Genomic DNA, 17,426 nt, shown 5'->3' on the forward strand with positions numbered 1-17,426 from the left:
TTTCTGTTTGGCACCGGTTTTATTTCCTGGAAGGGGGCGCAGGCATAGGAACGGGGTTGAAATGTCACCCCCAGTCCAGGGCAGGCTCTGCTCTGTGGCATGGATGATGGACGGCCAGGCAACCAGGACCTGAGAGGCAGGTGTGCACACGGATGTGTGCCTAGGCCACTTGCTAGGCCACTTATCTTGGCTTCTTGGTGGCTTCTTGACACTCAAGGGCAAACCAACACCTCATCCCCCTTTTACACTGTAATGCTACTGGGTCCCCTCTCCCCTTCCTGCTAACTGAGCAGCCATGCCCTGTCTGAGGCCTGCACCTCACTGCTCACTTTCTAGGCTTCCTCTGCTCTCCCACATCCCCCTCGCCACCACCACATGTCAGGACCATCCAGAGCCTGTTTCCCTTGCCCTTCCCTTCTCTGCTCCACGTTCTGTTTTTCAAGGAGTTTCCCAGGACCGACTGCAAGTTCCACCCAGCATTGTTCCTCCTCTTGCTGGGAGGAGGGTTCTGTCCCCTTCACTAGCCGGGCCTGTCTCTGCCTCTGTGGAAGTCTGTGCGCCTCCCCTGGGGTCAGGGGCATGCTCTGCCTCCTTTTCTGGATGGTGGTTTCACAGGCAGGACCGTGGACTCGGATTTGCTCACTCTCACTCCCTCAGTCAACAGACATATTTGGAACACCTGTAGTGTACCAGGCAGCAGGCCCTGCACCTGGTGATGGGCTTGACTATGAGTGACACGGTCCAGACTCCTGGAGCCGCCCCTGGGGCCCAGCAGGAATGGGGAGACCAGTGCAGTGTGGGCCCTACTACAGCAGAAGTGAGACGTGAGTAGGAAGGCCTTGAGGGTCTACACAAAAGTCACGGGAGACTTCCCAGAGGAGGTGACTGTTTCAATCCCAAGGGAGCAGGGGAGCAATGTCCTCCCCAGGGAAAGGCCTGCACAAGGGCTTGAAGAGGTGACAAAGGCCTAATGTGTACAGATCAGAGAGAACAGCACTTGGTGAGGGCAGACTTGGGGCATTCCCGTCATCATAAGCCAGGTCGGCATAACCCAGGGGCATCTGAACTCTATTTGGGATTCTGTGTTGGCTGCAGGGGCTCTGTTGGGACCAGAAGACATTGCCTGTGGCTTTAGTAGGCTCAGGATCTAGGCCACCTTTCCATCGAATTAAATTCCCGAGATGTCTTTACTTCCCCCTCTTTCTGGACTCTCTGCAGGGCTATTACTTCCATCCCCCTGTGTCTGGACTGAATTGCTTCAGTCAGACCTAAACCAAGAGAAAACTTCAAAACTCCCAGAAAGTCAGATACCAACTTCTTTGTCATGTTCCTGTTCCGGTTTCGAGTTGTCCCTCTAACTGTCTAACTGCTCAGGAGAAATAATGATCATAGCTGCCATTTAGTGCATATAGGCAAGGGACTGTACCGAGCCTAATATACACCTCATCTCATTTGACTTTGACGGCAATCCAGAAATAGACATTAACAGTCCCCAGTTTACCAGGGAGGAAAATGAAGCTTAGCAAGTAACTTGGCCAAGGTCACTGGGTGAGGAAGCCACACAGGCAATATGTAAACCATAGTCTGTCTCCTAAACCTATACTCTTAGTATTTGGGCACAGAGGGATTTGGCACTCCTCAGTCCAGGCTTGTCATTGTGCAGGTGAGCAAATGGGGGCCCAGATGAGGAATTGACACGCCCAAGGTCATACCACTCCTCACCTCCACAAGACCCCAGTCTCCTGATTCTTACTTCATGTGCTTCTCATCTCCATCTTGCCGCAGGGTCAGCTTCCTCTTCATTCCAAGTGGACAAGGAGCCAGCTGCTCACTGTCCTTGAGAGACTTCAGCGAGAGACCAGGGTGTCCAGGCTCCATGCAGGAAAGCTATGCATATAAATTCCACCTCTGAGCCAGGGCTCACCAGCAACCCCACTCTTAAGCCCTTGACTTGGGCTCCGGGGGACATGGGAAGGAGAAACGTGAGTGTGGAGAGTTTGCAGCATGTAGCTGCACTAGAGAAATGCGCAAGGATATGAATAAATTTGAATAATAATGAGGGCAATGCTTGAATTAATAATGTTGGCTGCTCACCTGACCCACCCCTCCCCCAGGATCTCAGCACCTGCCACCCTGATCTCTCGAAAGGGATTATCCTTTAGAAGACATGAATGAGAGATCAGGTCAGCAGACTTGAGGAGCCACTCATGGAGTATGGGAGACCCTGTTTCTAACATCCTGGCCCCTGCAGACCCAAAGAGATAAATTTGCACACTTAATCAAGAGTAAAGGGTCTGTCTCATGCTAGATCACATTCTGGTTATCAGTCCACTCTAGGCCCCGGCCACCTCTTTTTCAGACCCCTTTGTGTGCAACAACCAATGGTGATGGATGTAGGATGTTCAGGGAGATTCAGATGGAGGAGAGAGCTTGGCCCTCTGCCTTAGAGGATATGTTCCCATTCTGCTGGAACAGATAGGGCAAATGCCCTCACTTACCAGCTGCCCTGTATCCTGTGACAAACAAAATCCTGGGCATAACCCCTGATCGTTTGAGACAGGAAACCCTGTACATAGTGATGACAGCAGGGCTGAGTGATGCAACCGGTTACATTTGCCCAAGAGGCCAAGCAATGGGGCTAGAAGGGCTTCCTGGAAGAGGGACATGTAGAGCATGTTTGGGAAGAAAAGGAGAAATGGGACTGGTGAAGAAAAAGGAAGGGAGGAGACGTGACTAGGATCCCACTTCTGTGGGGGCTTAGAGGGAGATCTTGGAGTGGGGAGGGGTGAGTTAAGTTTGCTCACACACAGGAGGGATGATGGGTCAGAGAAATTTTAGAAAGCTGTGTTAGGAAAAGGTCAGATTTGGGGATTGTGGCCTCTGTGCAGGTTCATGAGCTGTGGAGGGAAAGAAGAAGGAGGAGGCTGTGACTTTTGGGGAGAGCTGATTTCAGTTACCTGGTGTGACAGGTTGGGAGCATGGCAAGGAAGTCCCAGAACTCTCCTTTGCTGTCCTCCAGTCACTCCCTTGTCCCCCTTCTTTTTTCCCCACAACCTGGCAAAGGAAGCTGAGCCCCATAGCTCACATAGCTCTGCAAGGAGCCTAGGCCTGCCCCACCACTGGGGCCGACCGGTGCTGGTTGGAACCGGCGGGTGGGAGTGGTGGGGGAGAAAAAACCCGCAATGCAATTCCCTGCTCCATTTAGGCTCCACAATTAAAGGCAATTACTCTGCAGTTCTCTAATCAAATGCTCCCGGCCGAGCTGCCAGCCGGGCAGCCATGTGTAGCTCCCACAGCCGGAGGGAGAGTGGAACAAAGTCACGTGGCTGCTCAGCTCCCACGGTGAGGGAGGCGGGGTGTGTGCAGGTGTGTTCATGTGTACACACTCAGGGCCCCCTGCACTTGGGAGCAAAGGATGAACACACGGAGCAGGGCACATGTGCCGAGAAGTGGGTTCAGAGCTACTTTGTTTTGGATACACTTTCCACCCAGGAAGCTTCCATACGCACGTGTGGACATGCCGGCTCCGTAGTATCTACCCTGATGTTTTCATGGAGGAACTGGACCTGGCATAGTTGCACGTGTGTGTTGGTTCACAATGACTCCCATCAGCTCACATGACACATGTCTAAACAGGAGTCATTAATGTGGGGGTGGGCTGGTGCAGTGGGTAGTAGAGGAATGGCCAGGACCTGGATGCAGGGGCTCAGGTTCTAATCCCAGCTCTGTCATTAACTTGCCCTTGAGTAAGTTGCTCTCCTCCCTGGAACTCAGGGTCCTTCTCTGTAAAATGAGAGGGTTGGACTAGGCCTATTTCTAAGGCCTTTATATAACAGTGCACCGTTTTCTGTGTGATTGCTGAGCACTTTAGCTCCTGAACTCCATTCCCATGGGCCTTAAAGGGAGGAAAGAATAAAGGATGAGGACGTGGCATCTTAGAACAAAGGAGTTGAGGCTGAAGGGGGGCAGGGACCAGAGAGTCCCCATCCCCAACTGGAGGCTCTCTCCCTCCCTCCTCCTGCATGGGGAGTGGGACCTCTTAGAGGAGCCCCTCTCCTTACTCATCTTACCCAGTGCCAGCTTTGGCTTTGCAGGGACCCAGACCCGCTTCAGCCAGGAGCCGGCTGACCAGACGGTGGTGGCTGGACAGCGGGCCGTGCTCCCCTGTGTGCTGCTCAACTACTCTGGAATTGTGCAATGGACCAAGGACGGACTGGCCCTGGGCATGGGACAGGGCCTCAAAGGTGAGTGGCTGGCTATCCAACGTCCAAACTATCCCATCTTCTCCGCCATTCCCCACTTTCAGCATAGACTCCTGGACTCACCATCCCTTAGTTCCCTCACCACCCTTCTCTGTGCCACAGCCTCCCCTCTGTCTCTGCTACTGAGCTCCATCTCTATAGCTTTCCCACCCTGCAGCTCTGCCTTTCCTGCCACCGAGGACTGACTTGAGGAAGGCAGTACAAACCTGAGAGGTCAAGGGAAACCAAGAGACCTTTACATAAGATAGCTTCAACCAGACACAGATCTCGTGAGGGGCGCTGCAGGCAGACAGTCATCTAGCAGGAGGTGCTGGGAGACTCCAGAGTCTGCAGCAAGGGTAGGAGAGGGCACAGGCAACTTCTGTGTCCCGCAAGTGTCTCATGCCAGCCTGGCTCCGCTCCAGCCTCTCTCCTCCCTGCTGCCCAGGCAATGTCTGCTCAGAGGCCAAAAACTCATTTTAATATCAGCCTGAGCATTCATTTATTTATTCATTCAACAAGCCTTTATTAAGAACTGGCTATGTAGCTGGTGCTGAAGCAAACATAATGAGTCAGTCAAACACAATAAAACCAACCTCCTATATTCTAAAGCAAGTAAAGAGACCCTTGGAAAGGCTGCCTGGCAGAGTGGACACCTGGGTTCTAGTCCTGCCTCCACCACCTGCCAGCTGGGTGACCTTAGGAAAGCCACTTCACCTCTCTGGACCTTCATTTACTGATGTGTGAAACAGGCATAGTGGTTGCAGGCCTGTCTGCCTTAGAAGTGCATTTGTGAGTTTTGAGCCAAATGGGAGAAGAGATTTGTAAAAACACGTTTTAGCTTTAAAGAACTGTAATGAAGTAAGTATGGGTGTGGGGGATGGGCTGTGTATTTTTATTCTTATTATTGTTGAGGGAGTTGAGATTATTTGCCGTGAGTTCCGTGTGTTAGTAGAGATAGGGGAAATTTGTCTGTGTAGAGCAATCCATATAAGGGAAAGAGATGGGTCTGGTAAATCTATTGATGATAGAAAGAGAAAGAAACTGGGAGAGAGAGTGAGATCAATAGATATGGAGTGAGAAGAATCGATAGCCTCTGGACAGAGGGAGATCATGGGAAGGAGCTGATGGTGAGAACGTGAGGGGTGGGCTGGGAAGCAAGAAGCCGGTGAGGGAGCCTGGAGGAAGGAGGGCAAGGCCCACTGCCTCAGCCACTGCTTCTGCAGGAAACCAGGACTCTTTTGTTTAGGGGCTTCTCCAGGCAGCCGGCGGGCCCCTGCCTCATCCTTCCTCCCTGGGTCTGCCTTGGGCTTCCCTCTGCCTTATGAGTCCCGCAGAGGTGCTCCAGTGAGCTCATGTCTGTGCTGCGATGCCCTATATTTCCTGGCGCCCACACACTTGCTCTCCCTCTCTCCCCCTCTCCTTTGCTCCCTGCTGTGTGCCTTTTTCTCTCCTATTATTATGAGAGGCATTTGTCTGCAAACAGCCTTGGAGATTTCATCTGCTCCTGCTGGTCTCCCTGCTTCAGCTGCCCTCCTGTCCGCTCCTCCGGCTATATGGCTCCCAGCCTCGCCGTGGGGTGTCGTGGCATCAGGTGTCTGTGTCTGGTGCCTCACCTTCTCACCTGCCAGTGGTGTCCCAGGAGAGGGCAGAGGGAGGAATACTGGTGTGGGATGGCTGAGGATGTGTCCTTGTTTCAAGGTTGGGCCTCATTCTTTCTGTTTCTGCAGCCTGGCCACGGTACCGGGTCGTGGGCTCCGCAGACGCTGGGCAGTACAACCTGGAAATCACAGATGCTGAGCTCTCTGACGATGCCTCTTACGAGTGCCAGGCCACGGAGGCCGCCCTGCGCTCCCGGCGGGCCAAACTCACCGTGCTCAGTAAGGACCCCAATGCCCTTCAGTACTTCAAGGCCCCGTCTCTCCGTATGCTGGCAGTCTCTCCCACTCTCCAATTCCCTCTTTAATTTCCCAGCTTCTCCCTCTCTGTTACTGGCCTCATCCCTGCCCTAATGCTCAAGTCCAGGTAGAAGAAAGTAAACCAGGCATGCGGGAGATGTGGGGTGCTGGCGGGGCATGGACTGTGTGAGGCCCAGCATCCTCTCTGCTCCAGCCAGTGCCTCGGCCACTCAGGAACAGGCCCTTCTGCCTTTTAGAAACAAGGCTGTGGAGACCAGGAACAGGGAAGTATGGAGTGATGGAGACCCGGGCCCTCCTCTCCCAGCTGTCCTGGCTGGCAGGCTTGTTGGTGATGAGGCGACTGCCTTCTACTTTCCTCTCAGCTGCCTTGGAGACCCCAAAGGGCCCCTGTGCCCCTCCTCCACCTCACCCCAGCCTCACACAGCCCTTCTTCCCTTCAGCTGCCTCCTTTCCTCCCTCAGCGCTCACCCTTCCTCTCAGATTCACCTGGAGGCCTCCTCCAGGAACAGGGGATTAGGACTGGAAGGAATGGGCCTTGAGGCTGAGAACTGGGGTGGGGGGTGGGAGGGCTGGGGTCCTGCTGTCTCTGGATGGCTGCTGGCTCTTGGAAGCCCTGCAGCTCTTGGAAGTCCTGCGCCAGCCACCCACTGGGGGACCAAGCAGATGTCCCTCTATGGTAACCCCCGAGGCCATTTGCATAATGAGGGGACTCTCTCCTGCAGCAGTGCCACAGAACCGGAATGAGGCCAGCTCCAGCACACCCCTTCCCCCGCTGCCCACTCAGCCCCCAGCCTCACTCTTGCAATACCTCTGAATCCGCCAGTCTTCCTGTTCTCTCCAGCCCTGTTGTCTCACTGGGCCTCTGCCTCTGTTGTGCTTTCTGTGTTGGGCTTGGACTCTGTCCGTCTGTGACTCTCTTTCTTGCCTATTTACATTGACTCTGTCCCTTTTTTTCTGCCTCCATTTGATACGTTTTGCCTCTCTTCCTTTCCTTCCCTGTAACTTGAAATCACTGAATTTGTGGGGAGCCTCCAAGATGGATGGGAGAAAGGAGAGAGGAGCTGAGATGAGGGAGCTCGGGCACAAGGAAGGTTTTCTGTTGTTTGGTTGGTTGGTTGGTTGGTTGGTTGATTGGTTTTTTTTGAGACAGAGTCTCTGTCACCCAGGCTGGAGTGCAGTGGCGTGATCTCGGCTCACTGCAATCTCCACCTCCCGGGTTCAAGCGATTCTTGTGCCTAAGCCTCTTGAGTGGCTGAGATTACAAGTGCCTGCCACCATGCCTGGCTAATTTTTGTATTTTTTAGTAGAGACGGTGTTTCACCATGTTGGCCAGGCTGGTCTCGAAATCCTTACCTCAGGTGATCCATTCATCTTGGCCTCCCAAAGTTCTGGGATTACAGGTGTGAGCCACTGCGCCCAGCCTATTGTTTTTTTGGTTTTTTTGGTTTTTTGTTTGTTTTGTTTTGTTTTTGTTTGTTTGTTTTTGCAAGGAGGGAGGTGAGAACATGAGAAGTCCTCAGAGTGTAGTGGGAAGAGAGAGTCTTAGACTGCTGGTGGTTAGGAGACCTGGGCACCTTGGCCGTTTTGGCATCATGATCCTAAAGAGGTGACAACCTCTGGGCATGAGTGTTCTCATCAGTAACATGGCATAATGACACCAGCCTTTTCTTAGCAACTGCTGCTTTGCTGCATGGGGACTTGTAAGCTGTGAAGGTCTGGGTGAATGTGAGGTGTCAGAATAAGTGAGGACTGAAGGGACCCAACAGCTGATTTCATCGGATGTAAAGGTCCTGAAGGACCAGGATTCAAGGCTGTGAGATGATTTGCTTTTCCTCCCTAGGACTAAAATGGGAAGAATTAGCAAGGAGCAGGAATGAGGTTAGACAGCAACAATTAGAGGGTGAGCATGAATGCCAAGATATCATCTTTCATCCCTCACTGAAGCGTGTCAGCCCCATGCTCAACCAAGCATTTCAAGGAACCATGAGACTTTTAGGAAACCTTCTTCCTTCTTTTTTCCTCCCTAACTGCCTCTATCGTAGGCCCTGGAAGGTGCTACTGCTGCCCTGGAGAACTCCCATCCTAATGAGTGGACCTTGATACTCTTCTCTCTCCTACCTTATCACAGAGACAGAGAGAGATGAAGAAAGGCCAACTAAGCTACTACGTGTTGCTGTAACAATGTCTTATAATGGCACCTAGTGGCTTGGTTCAATCCAGGAAGTACCTGGAAAAGGAGAATATCAATGGGAACCCTAGATGGAAGAGTGCCTTGTTTAAAAGCTTGCAGGCCAATGAGGGAGAGCTACATAGCAGCGGAGCTGACTGACTTGTTTCGAGGGCATGGTGGGTCCTTGCTGGCCTGCCTGGGTGACTTGGATGGATGAGAGATCAGGGAGAGGCCCCAGGAGTAACTTTAACCTGAAAGGGAGACAGGGACGGATAGTCCAGCTGCTCTTCTCCCCTCACTCTCTCTTCTCCTGCCACCTGCAGCACACGGAGGCAATAAGAAGGCATGACACTTCCTGCATCCCTTCCTGCGTACCTGCTTACCTACAGCCTTTGCTCACGGCAGCTGGGGGACCCAGAGACTAGGCAGGGCAGAAATGAGGAGAGGGCTGTGCCCAGTGCCTGGTACCAGCCTCCCTGCATGACATCAGCCTCATAGACTTCCCTCCTCCCCAGCCATCCCCCTCAGTGACCCCCCAGCTCCCCAGGACAGCCTTCTTCACAGAATGGCTTCTGTCATTCTTCCTTAGGGTAGGACTTTGAATGGATGCCTCCTACTCCCCTACAGATGCAGACGTAACATAGATATACAGACCTCCAAAACCATGGTGATGAGCGTGGCTTCTGGGTCCGGCAAGCCTGGTCCACATCCCAGCTCTGCCCTCTAACTCACTCTCCTGTCTCTGAGCACATTTGTTTATCCTCTTTGAGCCTCCGTTCCTTATCTGTAAATTGGGGTTAATGATATTTACCATGAAAGGAATAAAGAAATATACTTTGTGGTAAGGATTAAATGAAGTCACACACAGGAGGCACTTTGGCTGACGCAAGGTGAGCGTTCACTGCATGGTAGAAATTATTGTCGATCCCACCACCATTTATGGTTGGCTTCACCTTCTTGATTTTCCTTTGCCTCCACAATAACAACTCGTGGGAGTAGGTGTCCATGTTATTTTTGAAGTTTTATAAACAAGGAAACTGAGGTCTTGTTTTGACCACAGACTCAGGGGCATATGAGTGTGGGGAGGCACATGAGCATATTGATATACAGATTTAAGTCACGAACCATAAAAACTTGCTTATAAACACATGCACACATGGACGCATGCCCTCTAACAGCTGGCTCAGCAGGCACCTTAACAGCTTTACTGTTGTTTGCCCCAGATATGAGGGGCAGGGATGAGCTCATGGAGGATAGGCAAAGAGTTTGGAAAATTCCAGAGAAAGGTGGACTGCTGGCAGAGGTGGCAGATGGGTAGTCTTTGCGTGAACAAAGGGGCAGGGAGCATTACCAGGGCAGAGGAAGCTGATGCCTTCCCAGTGGAGGGGCTTCACACGCCTGGGCACACACCTGGGCATGGCGCCTCCTCGGGGCTCTGCCCATGCAGGATCTTCCTCCCGGGTGTGGCAGCAACATGTGACCTTAGAGGGGCCTGAGCAGACCAGGAGGCCCTGAGCAGCAGCTCTTTATTTGTTTCTCTCCAACTTTCTCTACTTTTCAAGCTGCTCCCCATCCCCATCCTCAAACCTGTCCTCATCTGGCATTGGAACCAGACACACCACAGAACAAGGAGGAAGAGCCAGGGATTCAGAGGATAATTAGCCAGGCAGGAGTTGGAGCCACTGCTACTCTCGTCCAGGCAGTAAGGCTAATACATTCCATACCTCACACATGCCCTGCACACCGTAGTCTATGTACAGTATCTCATCTGATCTTCACGAGGTTCTAGTGAGTAGGCATTGTTATGTCTTGGTTTCTTCTCTGATGAAGAAACTGAGACTCAGGGAATTTAGGAACTCATCTGAGATCACAGGGCAGGTGAACAAAGGTACCAGGATTTGAAACCAGGCAGTCTGAATCCAAGTTTTATTCTTTTTCCACTATATCACTAGGCACACATGAATTGAACAGAATGCTAAGACAGGTTTCGAGTAGTTTCTACTGGAAACCCCAGCATAGAGACCTTCATTGTGTAAATTCTAGAACAGCCCTGCCCACCACCAGGCACCGTGGGTCTCCGAGGGTCTCCTCTCGAGTGTTCCCTCTGGACCCTCCTCTGAGTCTTTCTTGTCTTTCTCACAAGAAGCAAACAAAATCTTTTATCGGTGGGGCACGCTGGCTCATGCTTGTAATCCCAGCACTTTGGGAGGCTGAGGTAGGAGGATTGCTTGAGCCCAGGAATTTCAGACCAGCCTCGGCAACATAATGAAACCTTGTCTCTACAAAAAATAGAAATTAGCCAGGCATGATGGTGTGTACCTGTAATTTCTGATACTTGGGAAACTGAGGTGGGAGGATTGCTTGAGCCCAGGAGTTCCTTTCTCATTTATGGTTGATGAACACTGGGTGGACCAGAAAAATTATAATCAAAATCCTTCTGCTTTTATTTCATCAGCATCCATTCATTAATTCAGCAAATATCCCTGAGCACCTGTGATCACCCAAGCACTGGGCTGGACATTGAAGTGCTGATAGTATATCAGCAGCAGACGCTACCCTCAGGGAACTTACAGTGTGGTTTGTCTTAGAAGCCTAGGGAGATAGGAGAGGGAGAGCCCCCCTTGTTTGCTAGCATCAGACATCGGTCAATTCAATTCTTTAAACATTTAGCAAGAGCCTACTTTGGTCACATTCTAGGCACTGGTGACCATATAAACATTAGTGAGACAGGGTTGCTGTTTTCCCAGGGGATAACAGTTTTGGTTGGGGCAGGGTTAGATAACTGTTATAAGTAAACAAAATCCAAGGCAGATGGCGCTAAGAGCTCTGAGTGACTGGTGGGGGCCACCATGGTGGGAGTGGGCTACGCATGGAAAGCCTTGTGCATCAACTGGGATTTGAACAGGATGAGAAGCACTTCAAAAGAAGCTGTGGGAGAAGGGCATGCCATATGGAAAGCACTGCATTGCAGGTCTTGGCTTGAGGACCCTGAACAGGAGGCTGAAATGTTTAGAACTTATGCCCTAGGCAGTTGTAGCCATTGAAGGTGCTTGAGCAGGGAAGTGGCACATAGTTAGCTGTGCTGTAGGGAAAAATAACCTGCTAGCAGTGTGACATGGAGGTTACTGTAACAGGACAGCCCATCTGGCTGCTCCAGGGTAGAGGAGCAGACAGGAGGGAGGATGCAAGAAGTCCTGTGGAGGTAGCCACCTTTCCAAGCTGGACTCTGAAGGGTATGAGCTGTACTCAGAGCCTGAGATAGCCCAGCCCTTCCCTAAGTTTGAGGCTTTCATCTGTAGTGTGTAGCTCTGAGCAACTGTACGGGTATGGAGCCAGGCACAGTGGCTCACACCTGTAATCCCAGCACTTTGGGAGGCTGAGGCAGGCAGATCACTTGAGAGGTCAGGAGTTCGAGACCAGTCTGGCCAACATGGTGAAACCCCTACTCTCTACTAAAAATACAAAAATTAGCCGGGAGCAGTGGTGGGCGCCTGTAATCCTAGCCACTTGGGAGGCTGGGGCAGGAGAATCATTTGAACCCAGGAGGCGGAGGTTGCAGTGAGCCAAGATGGCACCACTACACTCCAGCCTGGGCGACAGAACGAGACTCCATCTCAAAATCAAACAAACAACAACAACAACAAAACCAGTAGGGGCATGGAGTACCAGAAAATATTATAGGCCAGCAAAGAAAAACAGACAAGGACTGGGAAAGATGTGTGAGCTGAGGACCTAGGTGAAGCCACTACAAAAGCAACGGAAACAGTGGTTGGAGGTGGGGGTAGGGTGGTACTGCCTACCTAGAGGCGCACCTGCAGGTGGAAGGATGCTTCCAGAGGCAGGAGTTTTGGTCATCAGGGAAGTGTTAGCCACACCCTGCACTGACTTTGCTCTGCTTTCTCCCACAGTCCCCCCAGATGACACCAGGATTGACGGAGGCCCCGTGATTCTACTGCAGGCAGGCACCCCCCACAACCTCACATGCCGGGCCTTCAATGCGAAGCCTGCTGCCACCATCATCTGGTTCCGGGACGGGACGCAGCAGGAGGGCGCTGTGGCCAGCACGGTGAGCTCCGGCCAGCTCCCCCAGCTCCTCCTGGGCCTAGCCCAGCTCACCTCTCCTTTCCCACAGGGGTTTGACCACAGACTCAGGAGCACACAGACGTGAGAGGGGCTTAGAGGTCATCTGGTTCAGCCCTCTCATTCTACAGTTGGGAAAACTGAAACCCAGAGAAGAGAAATGAATTCCCAGGTTTACTGTGTTATTCAGTAGCTGAGCAGAGATTAATAGTAATAGTAAGTTGCCATGGATTAAACACCTACTGAGTGCCAGACACTGTGCATGCTAAGCACTTTATGGACAGTCTCTCTTAATCTTCATAGGAGTCCCATAAAGGAGGCATTATTTCCAACTCACAAAGGAGGAAACTGGTGCTCAGAGGGGTTGAGTGACTTGTCCAAGGTCACACAGCTGGCGCAGAGCTGGGGTTTGTACCTGGGTCTGACTATGCTTTCTCTCCACTGATCACTTCTACCTCTTTCCTTCAGCATCTGTTTGTCAGATTATTCCAGTCATCACAACAAAGGGGCTGGGGAAGCAGGGATCCTTGTATACATTTTATAGATGAGGAAGCCATGAAAGATATCAAGTGACTTGCCCAGGATTACATAGCACAGTGGACAGTACAGCTGGAATTGAAATCCAGATTTCCTGTTTGGGGTTACCCTGCCAGCTGTGGGTGAACATATGTGTATCCAGCCCTTTGCTGGTGCTGCAGGAGCAATTCTCAGTGTGGGGAGGGAGATGTTCCCATGCTCCTCAGTGTGCAATCCCAGGGATACCTGGCTTCTGGCTTCAGTTCTGCCCTCAACACACTGTGTGACCTTGAAAAATTCACTTCACTTTTTTCTGGCCTTAGTTTCTCATTTGACAAATGATAATTCGGCCTCAGTGGTACTTAACCTTTTCACAACCAAAAACTGTTATTTTTCTTCATCAGGGTTACATTTTGGCAACCAAACAAGTTGGTTTGTTAATATCCATTTGTCATTCACCCCCATTTTTCATATTCATTAAAGACAATGGAGCTTCGAAGCAGCACGAGGGAGCCAATGTTACTGCACTGGCCCTGAACTGTGCCTGTCCAGCAAAGCTGCATGCATGGTGGTCAAACGACGGGGCCTTACTTTGATTAATAATATGACTTCCCTCAGGCAGTTTGCAGTATAGAAAACAGCTCAAGGGTTCCTGTGACCATATTTAGGGACTCCTGGCTGTCACTGAGCAAGTGTAAGACTTCGAGCCTGTGAGTCCCTTCCCTGCCCTCAAGGAGTTTACAGTTTAGCAGAAGAAACCCAATCTTAAAATACTGACACATGGTGCCTACAGGCAAGACTGGATGTGCCTAGAGCTGTGAGCAGGACACACTGACTATAAGGGCATACATTCAGGCTGGGAGAGAGTTCTGAGGGCTGGGCTGGCTGCAGAAGGCTTTCCAGAAGAGAAGGGATTTGCGCTGGACTCACGAAGAGTGAACTCTAATGTAAACTGTGGCCTTAATAATAATATGTTAGTTTTGGTCCATCAGTTGTAACAGACTTATCACTCTAATGCAAGGTGTTAGGAATGGGGGAAACTGTAAGGTCAGGGAGGAGGGTATATGGAAACTCCCTGTACTTTTTGCTCAATTTTTCTGTAAACTTAAAACTGCTCCAAAAGATAGTCTGTGATGTGGGCATGGTGGCACACACTCCTGTAGTCGCTGCTACTCAGAAGGCTCGGGCAGGAGGATTGCTTGAGTCCAGGCTTTGGAGGCCAGCCTGGGCAACATAGCAAGACCCTAAAAATATATAATTTTAATTAAAAGATAATTAATAGTCTATTGATTAAACACACACACACAGACACACACACACACAGGGAAGAGGTTGTGGGAGTGAAGGGGGTTGAGCTTTAAATTAAAGTATCCCTGCAGCTCAAGCCCACCTCTGAGTGAGGTCGCCTTAAGAGAAGTGGAGGGGGCTTTTAGCTTGACCATCTCTCCCACCCTTGTCATGTTCCAGGAATTGCTGAAGGATGGGAAGAGGGAGACCACCGTGAGCCAACTGCTCATTAACCCCACAGACCTGGACATTGGGCGTGTCTTCACCTGCCGAAGCATGAATGAGGCCATCCCTAGTGGCAAGGAGACTTCCATTGAGCTGGACGTGCACCGTGAGTGGGCTGGGGGGAGCAGTCTGGAGCAGTGGGGTAGGAGGGGAATGTAGGCAGCTTTTTGAGAAGCACAAACTAAGAGTCTCCCTACGGTCCCCAGGACAAACACTTGCCTTTGTCACATCTTTCATTCCTTGGATTGAACTGTGGGGACTAAGGGCTGGTAGAGCATTGGCTGTGGAGTCAGGCATTCCCCAGGTCTAAACCAGCCTGTTATTAGTCAATGATTTATACTCTCTGGGCCTCCGTTTCCAATTCTGTATACTGTATATTGCAAAAGATAAAATACTGGCCTACAGTCCCTTATTCAAACTAAAAGTGATTTGGTGGCGAAGCTTCAACCAAGGCTCTTCATAGTCTTTTATTTAATTTAGTCTTAAGTTTCACTGCATATGTATTCATATGTGACTATGGGATGTAGCCCAGACGCTGCTGGGGATCTTACACAGTAAACGCTCTATGCACAGCATTGCCTTTCTAAATTTGAAAAATTCTGAATTCTGAAATGCATCGAGTCCTAACGATTTCAAATAAGGGATTGTGGACCTGGACCTGCTTCCTGGGGTTGTGAGCATTAAATGAGATATAGCAGAAGAGCATCTAGCATGGAGTATTCTTACCTGGTAGGTGTGTAATAAATTGTCTCTGCCCAGGGAGCCATGGGGGTGTGGGCAGCAACTGGGGATGCCCACACCCCATCCCTTTTAGTGAGCCAAGAAAGCTCACACTGACGCCTAGCGGCCACAGTCGGTCATTAGTCCATTGCATTATTTGTCCCTTTGGTGCCTTCATTGGTGGTCACCCTAGCAGGCCCCCTAGAGGCTCCATGTGGAAAAGGTGAGGAAGACAGCGTGTTAATTGGAGCTGATACACTGCAACCTCAAATTCCCAGATCCCCCCTGAGAGTGGTCGGGTCTGAGTGTATGTGTTAGGGAGGGAAAAAGAAACTCAAGGGGCAGAAAAGACCCTGACTCCCTGTGCTCTACTTTGCAGACCCTCCTACAGTGACCCTGTCCGTTGAGCCACAGACGGTGCAGGAGGGTGAGCGTGTTGTCTTTACCTGCCAGGCCACAGCCAACCCCGAGATCTTGGGCTACAGGTGAGGGGGTCAGAGGCTGGGAGCACTCCGGTGAGTGATACAGAAGAGGTTGGGATCAGAGGCTGTACTGGGGAGGCCAAGCGTCATGGATGTAGTTGAGAGGGTCTGAGGCCTGATCCCACCTCTGTGTTGCCTCCTTCCCCAGGTGGGCCAAAGGGGGTTTCTTGATTGAAGACGCCCACGAGAGTCGCTATGAGACAAATGTGGATTATTCCTTTTTCACGGAGCCTGTGTCTTGTGAGGTTCACAACAAAGTGGGGAGCACCAATGTCAGCACTTTAGTAAATGTCCACTGTGAGTAGCTGGGAGGGCAGGGATGGGGACAGAGAGCGGGAGGGCAGGGACGGGGACAGAGAGCAGGAGGGCAGGGACGGGGACAGAGAGCGGGAGGGCAGGGACAGGGACAGAGAGCGGGAGGGCAGGGACGGGGACAGAGAGCGGGGCCCTGGAGGGCCTGGGGCAGAGTCGGGGACGGCTCCATGAATGGGGAGGTAGCAGGGCAGGAGGAAGAAGATTGATTGGAGTTAACCCCGTGAGCTTGAGACCCTAACGAGTGGCTTCTTTCTCCCTCACAGTCGCACCCCGGATTGTAGTCGACCCCAAACCCACAACTACAGACATTGGCTCTGATGTGACCCTCACCTGTGTCTGGGTTGGGAATCCCCCCCTCACTCTCACCTGGACCAAAAAGGACTCAAACATGGTAAGACTCTTACTGCCTATTCTGAATGCTGGGAGGAAGGGGTGTGGCCACAGATGGGAGTAGATGGGGGGCTGCAGCATCATCTTTGAACCTGGGCTATTTCTAGGGTCTTGGGATTTGAAGGAGAAGGTGCTTACAGTTATCCCCACCTCTTCTCACAGGACAGCTGCCCAGTTCGGAAGCACTTGGGGGACAAACTCAGCTATGCATGGGAAGCAGGGTGGGATGGGAGGAAGGGAGAGGGCCTGGGATGGGCCTACTGCAGTGGCAAAGGTCTGGTAAATAATGCTGCACAGGGAGGTGGGGAAGCTGAGGCGATTTGCTAGAGAAGGCTGGAGTCTATAGCTCTGCAGAGATGCCCATTAGACCATTTGGGCCAGAACTGCAGGAAGAGGAATCTCAGAGTAAAACGTCCTACTTCATTTGGCAATGAAAACACGACAGATCATCAGAAGAGGCTGCATCCTCCTAAAATGATTGCAGCCTTCACCCGCCCTCTCTGGCCTCCACCCCATCCCTGCCCACTCTTGCAGAGATGGGGTATTTACGTGCCAACCTGTGTAGAGTCAGAGCATGGACCAAAATGGACTCGGGAATCCCTTTTCCCTTCTGGGAATTCACTTGTGGCCCTTCCTGCTTTCTTTCCAATGCCTCCGATGTGGGGCCCTCATGGACCTAGGGGCCCAGGCCTCCTGGCTCCCCACCCGAGGCTGCTCTCTCTGCCCAGGTCCTGAGTAACAGCAACCAGCTGCTGCTGAAGTCGGTGACTCAGGCAGACGCTGGCACCTACACCTGCCGGGCCATTGTGCCTCGAATCGGAGTGGCTGAGCGGGAGGTGCCGCTCTATGTGAACGGTGAGTGAGTGGCCTGAGAGGCAGCCGGGCCTGGGTGGGCGGGCACTGCGGTTTTTAACTGGTTCTGATGTGTGTCTTCTTGCTTGCAGGGCCCCCCATCATCTCCAGTGAGGCGGTGCAGTACGCTGTGAGGGGTGACGGTGGCAAGGTGGAGTGTTTCATTGGGAGCACACCACCCCCAGACCGCATAGTGAGTGGTGGACCTGCCTGCGGACAGCCAGCCCTC

General features: G+C 51.8%; 1 protein-coding gene across 3 annotated transcripts in view; it reads left to right on the forward strand.

Moving 5' to 3' along the window:
* Positions 1-17,426, forward strand: part of KIRREL1 (kirre like nephrin family adhesion molecule 1) — a 108,680-nt gene that overhangs the window by 80,834 nt on the left and 10,420 nt on the right. Inside the window, exons 2-10 of one of the 3 annotated variants that reach the window (XM_025401310.1) lie at positions 4,095-4,244; positions 5,972-6,121; positions 12,239-12,396; positions 14,394-14,544; positions 15,538-15,643; positions 15,789-15,937; positions 16,219-16,346; positions 17,074-17,200; positions 17,290-17,390. In XM_025401310.1, coding sequence (XP_025257095.1) covers positions 4,095-4,244; positions 5,972-6,121; positions 12,239-12,396; positions 14,394-14,544; positions 15,538-15,643; positions 15,789-15,937; positions 16,219-16,346; positions 17,074-17,200; positions 17,290-17,390 — 1,220 coding nt within the window. Of the gene's footprint in view, positions 1-4,094; positions 4,245-5,971; positions 6,122-12,238; positions 12,397-14,393; positions 14,545-15,537; positions 15,644-15,788; positions 15,938-16,218; positions 16,347-17,025; positions 17,201-17,289; positions 17,391-17,426 lie in introns of all 3 variants that reach the window. The other 2 variants (XM_025401301.1, XM_025401320.1) reach the window with 2 other exon arrangements.

This window comes from Theropithecus gelada, chromosome 1 (assembly GCF_003255815.1).
Source record: "Theropithecus gelada isolate Dixy chromosome 1, Tgel_1.0, whole genome shotgun sequence".
Taxonomy (NCBI): domain Eukaryota; kingdom Metazoa; phylum Chordata; class Mammalia; order Primates; family Cercopithecidae; genus Theropithecus; species Theropithecus gelada.